The 12,632-nt window shown below is 40.1% G+C and overlaps 1 protein-coding gene across 1 annotated transcript; it reads right to left on the reverse strand.

Annotated features, from left to right (window-relative positions):
• Positions 1-4,104: 4,104 nt before the first annotated feature.
• LOC108926890 (E3 ubiquitin-protein ligase TRIM39-like) lies at positions 4,105-11,694 on the reverse strand. The gene is made up of 11 exons (XM_018739870.2): positions 11,507-11,694; positions 11,195-11,316; positions 7,872-7,928; positions 7,482-7,586; positions 6,993-7,115; positions 6,546-6,689; positions 6,179-6,316; positions 5,788-5,839; positions 5,642-5,668; positions 5,519-5,545; positions 4,105-4,776 (listed from the first exon to the last, which is right to left on the reverse strand). Exons 1-11 carry the CDS (start codon positions 11,586-11,588, stop codon positions 4,247-4,249), a joined length of 1,407 nt encoding a protein of 468 aa, XP_018595386.2. The 5' UTR covers positions 11,589-11,694; the 3' UTR covers positions 4,105-4,246.
• Positions 11,695-12,632: the final 938 nt, after the last annotated feature.

Genomic DNA, 12,632 nt, shown 5'->3' on the forward strand with positions numbered 1-12,632 from the left:
AAGCAGGGTTGCAGCAAACTGGAGCCTAATCCAGCAACACAGGGCATAAGGCTAGAGGGGACACACCCAGGACAGGACGCCAGTCTATCACAATGCATTCCAAGCTGGACTCGAACCCCAGACCCACCAGAGAGCAGGACCTGCTCCAACCCACTGTGCCACCGCACCCCCAAGATTAAAGTATTACTTCTTTAATAAATTATCACATGCAGTGTGCCTAGCCTTGTGCCCTGCTTTTCTGGGATGGACTCCAGAAGTGATGAGAAGAATGTTAATTAAAAATAAAACAGAATTTTAAAATGTCTTTATTACAGTTTTTATTAAAGTAATAAACATATATAGAAGTAGAGCAAAAAAATATGGAGATATGCATTTATCCATTTATCAATATTTTCAATGAATTTTATTGCCATTTAGGCTTGTTTTTCATGTTTCTTTTAAAGAAAACAAAAATGAACAACTTCCTACAGAATGACAAGAGCTGTTATATTTTTTATTGTTTGAGTTGGTGTTGTTGATGTTGTGTGGAAAGGTGTTGTTTGTATTTGGTTGTCAACTTGTAATTGCTGATGAATGATTGGCATTGAGTTTTAATTGTACAATTTGGAATGCGATTAATTACGTTCTTTGTCTTTCGCGTAACTGCCAGAGTAGTAGAGAAGAAGAGTTTTGCCTCAGAGTGTACAAGTGGAGCGACGGATGTTTTGTTGGTATTTTAATTAAATGTAACGTTTTCATTAGAAACCCCGGAGTTGGTCTCGTCATTTGCGAACTTGAGAAGCTGCAACGGATAAACCTTCCGAGTGAAGGTGTCATTGAAAGTGTAGATGTGGCTCCTTCTCTCTGCATCATAAAAGGAAAGTTGACCCTCCTCCACATCCAGATAGACCCCCACCTTGGAAGGAATGACCACCTCTGGGAATTTAGTGAGAGGAACAGTCAGGGCTGTTAGCATCCCTAGTTGGAGACGTAGGGTCCAGTATCCAGACTGCGTGTTCAGACTCACAAAGCCTCTCCGTGGGGCAGATTTTCATCTCTTACCTGTTTTTGTAAACCACATTCTCCTGAAATACGGGAATATAAGCTCGATACTTGAGCTTCTCTCTGGCCTGGTGTCCGACATGTCCGAAGTTGGAGGACCACAATCCGTGCTCGGTCTGGATCTGTAGAAATCTGCGGACGAGTCTGTTGTTGTTCTTGGGTTTTACAGACACCACCCACTTCTTCTGCACTTGTAAGTGAAAGTAAAACACTGAACAGCACAGAGCAAATAAACAGGAACAAAACAGGATGTGTTCAAACGGATGCACCGCATAGACGTGCAGTCAGTGTATCTTGATGCGTCTTCATTGCTTTTCAGGCTTTTTTCTTTTTTTTTTCACCTGTTTACCTGTATGTGGTACAGAACTGTTTCGTGAAAATCTTTTTATAAACACAAGCATGTCTCACGAGGTCTGATTAAAACAAAATGTCAAGCATAACTTAACAGCAACTAGCAAGAAGAACCAAAAATCAGTAGTTGGAGTACCTGCAGTGGGTGCAGCACAGAAAACGTCTCGTAGGAAAGTTCATTTATACTACCAGTTTTCTTTATTCCTAATCAACAATTTACTTGTGAAAATTTTGCCACGTTTAATTATTAGTTTTTCTCTGCTCACATTTGTAGTATTTTCAGTGACATTTGTTGCAAAATGTTTTTGTGCACACTTTAAATATTGGCTGTGTATGGTGGGAAGGTTCAGCGCTTCTCACTGCAGGTCGATTGTTTCAGAAGCTCTTTTATACAGAATATCCAGCTGCCCAGTCTGGTGTTTTTTTTTTTTTGTGGTTTTCAAGGATATTTCTCATTTCCTGTTTCGGACTCTCAGCAGGTCACAAAGGAATTAACAGCAGTAACCATACTTCAGTGGATGATTACAACACTGTCTTGGTGAAGAGCCATCCATCCATCATCAACAACCACTTGTTCCGAGTGGGTTTGCGGCGAGAGAACGCACTCAGGACAGGATGCCAGTCCATTGCAGGGCACCTCAAGTAGGACTCAAACCCCAGACCTGTCACACGATGGGCTCCAACCAAGCCCCCTATGCCACCCCACTGCCACCCCCTTTGTGAAGATGACTTCATAAAACCAAACTGCTGCACATGTGCCTGCAGTATGTCCCTTGTGAGCCACAGCAGATGGACTAGATGATCATCACTCTGTGGTCATGTTTACAAGTTTTACATTTACGTTACATTCACATTCACATTTACATTTATTCATGTAGCAGACTTTTAATCAGGAGGAGATGTTTCCTCCAGTACATAAGAGCAGTTCCTGTCTTGGGCAATAAACTTGCTAATACCAGGCCGTGAAACTATTTCCCCATCTACACCTCCAGTATGTGTGCTCAGTGTGGGTTTATAGAGAATGGCTCAGCAGCTACACGTACAGCAAACACCGAGAAGAATGTGGAAAGTTTAAAAAAAGGTGTAATAATTTTTTTTTACAAATATATAAAGAAAGCAAACAATCAGAAGAAAGTTCAAACATAATTTTACAGTCAAGCTTTCCTTTCCTCACCCATTAACCTCTCAAAATGAGCAAGAAGGGCAAACTGGCAGTTATCCATTCAGCTCACTCTCTGTTAGCCAGCTGCAATTGGAGACAGAAATGTCAAAGTTAAACATTTGAATTTCAAAAGTTGAACAGATCGCAGTACACAGAAAAATGACATAAAGTTTTTGTCACTTCCTCAAGTTCACAGCAGCTTTTGTTTTGTACCATGGATTTGCTGAAACTGGACCAGAAAACAAGTTTCCCGTCAAAACTTCCACCCACTGTGGTCTTTTTGAGTTTACATAACCTGCTATAGAAAGGCTGAGCAGAAAAAGGTGACAAGGACAGTGTATTTTCTATGAGATGTATGTCGCTTTGGAGAAAAACATCTGACAAATGAATACATGTAAATGTCTGCTCTGAATTCAAAGACTTTGAGCCTGGGAGTTAGAATTGCAGACCAGCCCTAAGTGGTAATGAACGGTGAAACACCACAGTACAGTACTACTACACTAATATGAATGTACTGGCTCACTAAAAAAAAACTTATATGAGAATAACTGACTGCAGTTTTTCAGAATTATTAACTAATAGGTCAATGTGTACTATGTCTCTTTTTTATTGTCACTTTCAATGACACTGTGAACACGTAAAGTTTTCATTTTTTGCAATCATTCTCTAACACCATAATATTCAATCAGTCCTAGACTGGTGAAGAGCTGGGTGCTGAACGCAGGAGATATTTATTGTGAATTCTTCCACACTGGGGGGATGTGGTGGTTCAGCAGGTTTGGCCAGCACCTGCTCTTTGGCGGGTCTAGGGTTCAGCTCCTATTTGAGGTGCCTTTGATGGACTGGCGTCCCGTCCTGGGTGTGTCCCCTCCCCCTCCGGCCTTGCGCCCTCTGTTGCCGGGTTAGGCTCCGGTTCGCTGCAACCCCGCTTGGAATGAGAGGTTTCAAACAGTGTGTGTGTGTCTTCCACACTGATTCCTTTTACGGTGTTTCTCTCCATCATGCTGTATCAGGTGTCTTGTGTGAACATCTAACAATCAGCCTTAATTTCTTCCGTTTCTTTGTTCCAGTGGCAAATGTGGAGATACGTCAAGTTTTTGCAAACAGAATGTAAAGCAAAGAGCACAACAGAATTTCAAATTGTCTTTATTTCTGTAGATGGTTTGCTGAGGTAGCATACATATCAAAATATATACCAAAATCGTTTTATTTCAGCATTAAACCAAAAAAATGAATGAATTATATAATGTAGGCATTAATTTCCAGTTTTTATTCAGAAAATTGTTAAAGTAACAAAGTAAGATATAAATGCAAAAGGAAACCAAAAAATGTACAGAAATGCATTTAACCACACACACACACACTTTCTGAACCGCTTGTCCCATACAGGGTTGTGGGGAACCGGAGCCTACCCGGCAACTCAGGGCGTAAGGCCGGAGGGGGAAGGGGACACACCCGGGACGGGACGCCAGTCCATTACAAGGCACCCCAAGCAGGACTCGAACCCCAGACCCACTGGAGAGCAGGACCCGGTCCAACCTACTGCGCCACCACACCCCCTCTTGCATTTAACCATTTACATATATATATATATATATATATATACTGTATAAGGAATTGTATTACACCATTTTTGGCTTATTTTTTATATAGTTTTTTTTGAAGAAGAAGAAATCACAGATTATAAATGTCCTACAGGATCACAAGGTACTTGTCTGTTTCTATGGTACCAAATACTGGATAAACCTTCTCAGTGAAGGTGTCATTGAAAGTGTAGATGTGGCTCCTTCTCTCTGCATCATAAAAGGAAAGTTGACCCTCCTCCACATCCAGATAGACCCCCACCTTGGAAGGAATGACCACCTCTGGGAATTTAGTGAGAGGAACTGTCAGGGCGATTAACTCCCCAAGTTGGAGTCGCAAGGTCCAGTATCCAGACTGCGTGTTCAGACTCACAAAGCCTCTCCGTGGGGCAGATTCCTTCACCACTCCTATTCTCCAGTCTCTCTTTCTCTTAACATCTACCTCCCAGTAATGTCTCCCTGTGGTGAATCCCTCTGTTCCCTGTACACAGCACCACCCATCATACTGATGACGCACTTTGCAGAAACCATCTCTGTGTTTGTCTCTGCTCTCTATGATGGTGTCCATTTTCACACTTTTTCTGTCTTCACTCAGAATGAGATCAGGATTTGCTGTCTTTTGATCAAGTGTGACCTTAGCTGGAATGAAATGAAATCAATTACAATGTGTTGTTTTAGATCCACAACATACAGAACACATTCAAGCTTTGAGTTCCTAGAAGTCACTAAGCCCACAACTCTATACTGCTTCTGATCTTGTGTAAGCTGGTAATTAATTGTTTTTACTGAGCTGTTAAACTCTGAAACTGACTTAGTAGAGGACTGCTGTGACTAATGTGAAAAGAATTATTAATGATCTTAAATTACTGCATAATCCTAATGAGGCAATTCTGCAAACCTTAGAATACGTACATGTTTATCTGAGGATTCTCTTCAAAGAGAACTTACAATTACTTTTCTACAGTTTACACAGCCGGGTAGTTTTTTTGCTGAAGCAATTTAGAGTAAGTACCTTGCTCAAGGGTACTATAGCTGGAAGTGGGAATAGAGCCTGCAACCTTTAGGTCAAAAAAGCAGCAGTGCTACCCAGCGTGCTGCCAGCTACCCCTGTTAATCTGTAGCTAACAAAAGTCTCAAACTGTATTTTGTATTAAAAACAAAACATCAAGTAATCTACGACTACTAGAAATAACAGTAAGTCCCCAAATAAAAGTAGTTTAACTCTGTTTGGATAATAACTGTTCAATATGAACAAAAAAAAAAACTACATGAGGTCAACAAAAAACCATGATTGAGACCTTCTGTACTAAAGCAACATGAAAATATTAATCACTGGCTAGCTGTACTATAAGCCTTCAAAAAATATTTCAAAGCTACATACCTTGTGCTTCCACAATCCAGTTCCATGCTAGAAAACAAAAAAAAAAAATCAAAGTCATACTATACAACTGTGACACAGTGGTTTCTATATAACAACGAGGGTTACAGGTACTTTTTGACTTACTGAAATCTGGAATGTACTTCAGTGAAGCTGCAAAATTAAAAAAAAAAAAAAAAGTTGTGTATTTTCAACATTTCTGTAAACTTTACAAACATTCAAACTGGTGTAAGATTTATAACCACACAGTAAACCTTAGGAATAAAGCTCACCTGAAGTTCTAAACCTCTGCCTGGTTCTGAGCCATCTCTCAGCAGCAGAGCCCTGTAAAACATGGTTCTCTATAAACACCTTATATCAGTCCAAGATATTTTTATCTTGTATTTTTATTTTTATCTTGTATTTCTATCTTGTATTTTTCCACTTGTTTCATATGGTTTTTTTTTTGTTTTTTTTTTTTAATATATATTGCAAGTATTTATCTCACTTGTGTTCTGCTGCTGTAACATAATAATTTCCCTTGTGGGATCAATAAAGTCTATCTAGCTATCTATCTATCTATCAGGAGTGTACAAGTCTCTGAAATCAAAGGTTAATCGTGTTTATTGCTAACATGATGAACAGCATATTATCTGCACAGCACCCATTCCTGAAAAGCCACACCTCCTCAGATTGCTCCTGAATGACAGCCCACATGATGAAGTCCATGACTGGCAGTGTGCTGGAGAGCTTCCCCCTCTTCCACTGTCTCTCCAGGTCCTGGAGAATTGAACACACATCTTCTGGTAGATGCACAGGGTCCTGTAGGAAGGAGGACAGTCAACTGACCCATACAGGGAATACCAGAAGTTAATGGCTCAAGAACTAAAGATTACATCTAGAGCAGAACTGCTGTTGTGATTTGTTGTGTTGAGATACATTCTTTTTGAATGCTTCTTAAATATCCGATTGGCAGGCTAAATATCCTGTTTGCATGAAAACTTTCTTCTTGACAAAATACTGAGTAAAACTGACATCTGTGACCTCAGACCTTTGATGTGGTCCATTTGAGAAGGATGTTTTGTGCCTTCTGCAGCTTATGATCCTGCATTTGACTCCTAAGGTCTGTGTCCTCCCTCTGTTCTTCAGGATTCCTCTCTCTTGGTGGGTCTCTGTAAGAACCTTCTACTGCTGTCTGTGACATCAAAAAACATTTCCAGAAAAAAGAATCCCTTTAATTTTGTTGTATTGCACATTGTTATGCTCTATAATATCTTCTAGGATCTCAGTAAAACTGAATGGTACAAAAAAGTTCATGTTTCTCTAGTGTTTTTGCTATGCTGCACATTATTATGTGATGTGACACTTGGCTGAATCTAATAATTATCATTTCTATGTATGTGTGTATTTATTTATTTATTTATTTATTTAATATAAATGTTCTGTGACTCACTTCCATGAGCTTTGGAGATTGCATTTATAGTGTCCATATGTTTACCTGTCTCAGGTGTTTATCATCCAGGGTACTCAGCTCTGCAGCCCACTCCAGAACAAACTGTTGACATTCCTTGTCACTATAACTGCCTTCTTTCACGCTGCTGAGAATGACTCTGCTGTTGTACTGAGACACGCGGTAGAGAACAGACGTGAGTTCCCACTGAATGATGGCAAAGCAGGGTGACAAATATACTGTAATTCCTCCTACAATCGACCTTTGGAAAGTTCCTTTCTGTGTTCAAGTTCCCCTTTATGTGATCAGTATAGACTAACAAAGCTCCCCAACATTACATACATTAACACCAGACAAAAAAAAAACCACAAAGTACAGCACAGATATCTAATAAGTTCATCATCCTGTTGCCTTTGACTACAGTGGACTCACATTTTCAATAATGAGCTCTTCTACCTGTACAAGAGCTGGTTTCTCCATGTGTTTAACCTCACAGATGATACAGATTAATGGTGAAGGTCTGAGCTCTTCACTCACCTGGAGGACCCTGTCCAGCTGCATGGCCAGTTGTCTCATGAAAAGTTTACATTTGTCCAAAGTGTAAATTTCATCTATAGGTTCATTGTAGAGAGCCTGGGGGTCCTGTGGAAGAAAAGCAAGCAAAGATAATTTATTTCTATCACATTCTTTCACATGACAGGGAAGTAATTTCTTGACAGAATATAAACCTGAAACAGCCAACACGCTTTTTAAAAAAAAAAAAAAAATTGCATTCAGAGTTCTACATATTAATGTCTGTTACTGAGATATGATGCTTGTTTGCATTCTCAACTAAACCAAAGACTTTGAACAGGTATTTGTGAACACAGCTTATGTTAATATATGTCATAATGGTGTAAATGGGAGTAGATTCAATGTTCTGTTTACCTTTTTCAGCACTTTTTTCAGGACAACAGCCACTAACTCTTTCAGTATGGACTTCTTCTGCAAAAACAATGTTTATCTGAAATCTCTGCTTTTTCACTGAACATGCAGTATGACAATAAAACAGCCTTTATCAAGGGACAAGTTCAGAACTGAAACAACTGAAACGTAATGTTTCTTCAGAGAAACCAATTTCAGAGTATTTTACATGATACAGCTAGTAAAAGAAACAGTCCAGAAAAATATGTCCTTGAAGTTAATATCTATACCATAAAAATGTGCATATCACATATCACAATGGTTTGAATGGGAGTAGATTCAATGTTCTGTTTCTCATAAAATCATGCCTTGCCACAACCAAAGGAGCAGATTACAGCTGAGAAATGCTCTTTCAGCTGAAGAGCACATGAAAACACTGTAGGGCCAGAATGAGTACGCAACCGCGCTAGGGTAATTCCAAAAGGACCGGGGTTTATTAAGATCTCAGTCAATATGACGGACCATTGTCTCGTCCGCAACCCGTGACATGAACACTTTTAATAAACAATCTCACACAAACCAGGGGTACAGCTTCAACCTCCACACAACAATTCTCTCGCCTCCTCACTCGCTTGTTGTGTTTACTCAATAAACACACTGAGAATGATTTTGTTTTATTAAATAAAGTTTGGTTAAAAAAAAAACTGTAGTGTAGCCTCTTTTAATGTTCACATTGGGTTTTCACATCCATATGCTTTTTTAGTACTCCCCTACCAAATCCAAATCCTTCCTGCCTACGTATCCCCTCCTGTCCCTACTGTACACTACTGCCCTCTATAGGTAAGTGGCTGCACCCCCTTACAGTCTACAGCAGAGGTGTCAAACTCAAGGCCCGCGGGCCAAATCCGGCCCGCCCCCTCATTTTATGTGGCCCGCAAGAGCTTACAAATTATTTTATTGTTATTATAAATTTTATTTTCGGGACCTGAAAATGCATCTCAATTTTATTGCCTGCGCGATGAAGGCATCTAGCCAGTAGATGGCAGTGTCTGGATAGCTGTTTTTTTCCTGCAGCAGCGTTCTAGTGGAGTGATAGGATTAGTAAAAAAAAAAAAAAAAAAAGTATCAATAGACCCATCATGTCGAAGAAAAGTTGATGCAGATGTATAAGTAACGATTTTTTCTTAATTTCATGAATTAAGTTAATTTAGAATATCACAGAGAAATCTGAATGTGTGCTCACATACAGAACAAACGTGTTTTTGTTACCTCATTTATTTTTTAAATAAACTGTACAATATTTGTACACTTGAATAAACTTTGTCATTATTTGTTCTGGGCTTCTACTTTCAAAGCTAGGTATTAATTGAGTTATTACCAAAACCAGTAGTAATCGAATGCAGAGGTAATTATGTAATGTAATAAAAGAGTAGATACATTCATATAGTCTTACAGTTACAACCGGCCCTTTGAGAGCAACCACAATGTTGATGTGGCCCGGGATGAAATTGAGTTTGACACCCCTGGTCTACAGTATGATGAGTTCCCCTCTTTATTCAGACCAGAATGATGATATTAATGAGCACTGAAGGCCTGCAAGTTGGGCTGGGATAAGCTGGCCTACTATGCCCTAGAGGTGCAAGCCATGGTCTCTCTCTCTGACCCTGCTGACCTGTATCTGCACTCCAACACCCCCCTCTTCAGTGCATTTCTCTATTCCAAGATGTCCTTCATGTATCCTGCAAAGCATTTCCTTTCTCAGGACCTGCGGAATTACAATTCTGTTTCGTCTCAACAGAAGACCATTTGCTACACTGAGCTCGGCTCGAACATTGTAGAACTGTGGACATGAACCCTTGACCCATTCATTGTTCAAATTTGTAATCACAGTCTGCAGAAGTGGATCTTTCCTTGTCTCCTCAGCTATTTGCTTGGATTTCTGATCAGAGACTGGAAGGGTTTCCAAAACAAGATTCATATGCATGTCCACATCAACTTCAGTAGAGCTCACATCATGAGATTTGCATGCTGATGGTGCACGAGACAATGCATCAGCTAAGACAATGTACTTCCCTGGAGTGTACACTAGTTCAAAGTCATATCGCTGCAGTCTCATCATTAGATGCTGAATGCGTGGAGACATCTCATTGATTCTTTCGAATGATTGCTATTAAAGGCTTGTGATCTGTTTCTGCAGTGAATGATGGTAAACCATATACGTAGTCGTGAAATCTCTCAAATCCAAACACAAGTCCCAGGCACTCTTTCTCTATCTGAGCATATCTGCTTTCAGATTATGACATTGTTCTGGAGGCATAGGCTACTGGTTTCCAGCCTTGAGCATCTTCTTGCAGCAAGACTGCACCTAGCCCATCTTTTGATGCATCTGTGGAGATTTTGATCTTCTTGGATGCATCAAAGTATGCAAGAACCAGTGCCGTTGTCAACGTTGACCTGAGGATTTTCCATTCTTCCTCATGTTTGCTTGTCCATCTAAACTAATTTTTGTGACTCAGCAGTTCCGAGTTTAGCTGTTTTCGTGGAGAGATCTGGAATGCATTTACCAACAAAGTTCACCATCCCCATGATCCGCAGCACACCTTTCTTATCCACTGGACTTGGCATGTCAAGGATTGCCTATATTTTACTTCTATCAGGCTCCACATCATGTCTTGACAACTTGTCACCCAGAAAGGTAATCTCGGTGACACCAAACTGACACTTGGCTTTGTTCAGTCGGAGTCCATATTTCCAAATTCTTTGGAGTAGCTTGAGAAGCCTCTCATTGTGCTCCTGTAATGATGATCCCCACACCACTATGTCATCAACATATGCACGAACTCCATTCAGCTCTTCTATGATGTGCTCCATGGCACGATGAAAGATTTCAGACGCTGATATTATGCCAAAGGGGAGTCGTAGGCCGTGGGTCAGTTGTGTATTTTGAGGCCAGGAAGGGGGATCGATTGTTTTCTTTTATGGGTATTTGAATACATTGGAGAGAGACTTTGATATTGTATTGACAATGCATTTTATGTAATGGCCTTTTAGTAAGCCTTATTGACCAGCTGTAGGAAATGTTTTAAATTTGTCTGGTTGTAAATTTGTTGATGGCTGTTTATAATTGTGTATTGTATTAATAACTTTATCAAATACAGTTAGGAAAAAAAACTGATCACCACATCCGCACTCTCACACCTCTTACGTCACACGCATACTTAAATAAACAAGACCGGAAGGTGAAGGTATTACTCGTGCCTTACACAAAATATTGAACATTCCTAAGTGAATGCATCTGAAGAACTCCAAAGGCTGCTGACTCTAATATCTGTAGGATGGTATCTCACCTGACCCAAACTCAGGTTCGGTCTAAGAAGTGGCTCCGAGCGACACTGGCAGGGCGATACTCCGGTAGCGCGGTTTCCACGGAGGCTCGCGCAGCTGTGGCATACTGGGGCGCTCGCGCCACCTGCGGAGAGTGTGAGGACAGGCGGTGAGCGCGCGCGGGCAGCGGGGACTTCGGGTCTTTCTGACACCAGGCTGCGCGTGCAGCGTTTACATAGTTTTGTACGAAGAAATTCAGCTGTAGTGTCACTGAAGCACTTGCGATGCTGGCTTCAGAAGTTTTACTTTGCTTCAAAAACATTTTCATCTCTTACCTGTTTTTGTAAACCACATTCTCCTGAAATACGGGAATAGAAGCTCGATACTTGAGCTTCTCTCTGGCCTGGTGTCCGACATGTCCGAAGTTGGAGGACCACAATCCGTGCTCGGTCTGGATCTGTAGAAATCTGCGGACGAGTCTGTTGTTGTTCTTGGGTTTTACAGACACCACCCACTTCTTCTGCACTTGTAAGTGAAAGTAAAACACTGAACAGCACAGAGCAAATAAACAGGAACAAAACAGGATGTGTTCAAACGGATGCACCGCATAGACGTGCAGTCAGTGAATCTTGATGCGTCTTCATTGCTTTTCAGGCTTTTTTCTTTTTTTTTTCACCTGTTTACCTGTATGTGGTACAGAACTGTTTCGTGAAAATCTTTTTATAAACACAAGCATGTCTCACGAGGTCTGATTAAAACAAAATGTCAAGCATAACTTAACAGCAACTACTAAGAAGATGCAAAATCAGTAGTTGGAGTATCTGCACTGGATGCAGCACAGAAAACATCTCATAGGAAAGTTAATTTGTACTGCCAGTTTTCGTTTATTCCTAATCAATAATTTACTTGTGAAAATTTTGCCACGTTTAATTATTAGTTTTTCTCTGCTCACATTTGTAGTATTTTCAGTGACATTTGTTGCAAAATGTTTTTGTGCACACTTTAAATATTGGCTGTGTATGGTGGGAAGGTTCAGCGCTTCTCACTGCAGGTCGATTGTTTCAGAAGCTCTTTTATACAGAATATCCAGCTGCCCAGTCTAGTGTTTTTTTTTTTGTGGTTTTCAAGGATATTTCTCATTTCCTGTTTCGGACTCTCAGGTCACACAGGATTTTTTTTTTTTTTTCAAACTTTATTTAATAAAGTTATCAATAATACACACAACCAAAACAATACATTAAAAATCCACAAACAAACCCAACACCATTTTCCTACAGTTGGTCAACGAAATTATTAAACAACCATTACATAAAATACATTATCAAGACAAAGTCTTTCCCATAACAATCCCCTTTCTGCCTTCAAAATATATAACTGACCCATGTCTTCCCCACAGCAACATACCCACGAAGGTAGCATGCATATCAGAATAAATACCATCCATCCATCCATCCATCTTCC

The sequence above is a fragment of the Scleropages formosus genome, chromosome 14, assembly GCF_900964775.1.
Source record: "Scleropages formosus chromosome 14, fSclFor1.1, whole genome shotgun sequence".
NCBI classification, from domain to species: Eukaryota; Metazoa; Chordata; class Actinopteri; order Osteoglossiformes; family Osteoglossidae; genus Scleropages; species Scleropages formosus.

Excerpts from the sequence above, each read along its gene's own strand:
- LOC108926890 (XM_018739870.2), bottom strand. The coding sequence starts at position 11,588 with ATGTCGGACACCAGGCCAGAGAGAAGCTCAAGTATCGAGCTTCTATTC. Across the intron at positions 7,116-7,481 it reads AGCTGGACAGGGTCCTCCAG|TACAACAGCAGAGTCATTCT; the intron begins GTGAGTGAAGAG and ends CGCGTGTCTCAG. Across the intron at positions 5,546-5,641 it reads GAAGTACATTCCAGATTTCA|CATGGAACTGGATTGTGGAA; the intron begins GTAAGTCAAAAA and ends TTTGTTTTCTAG.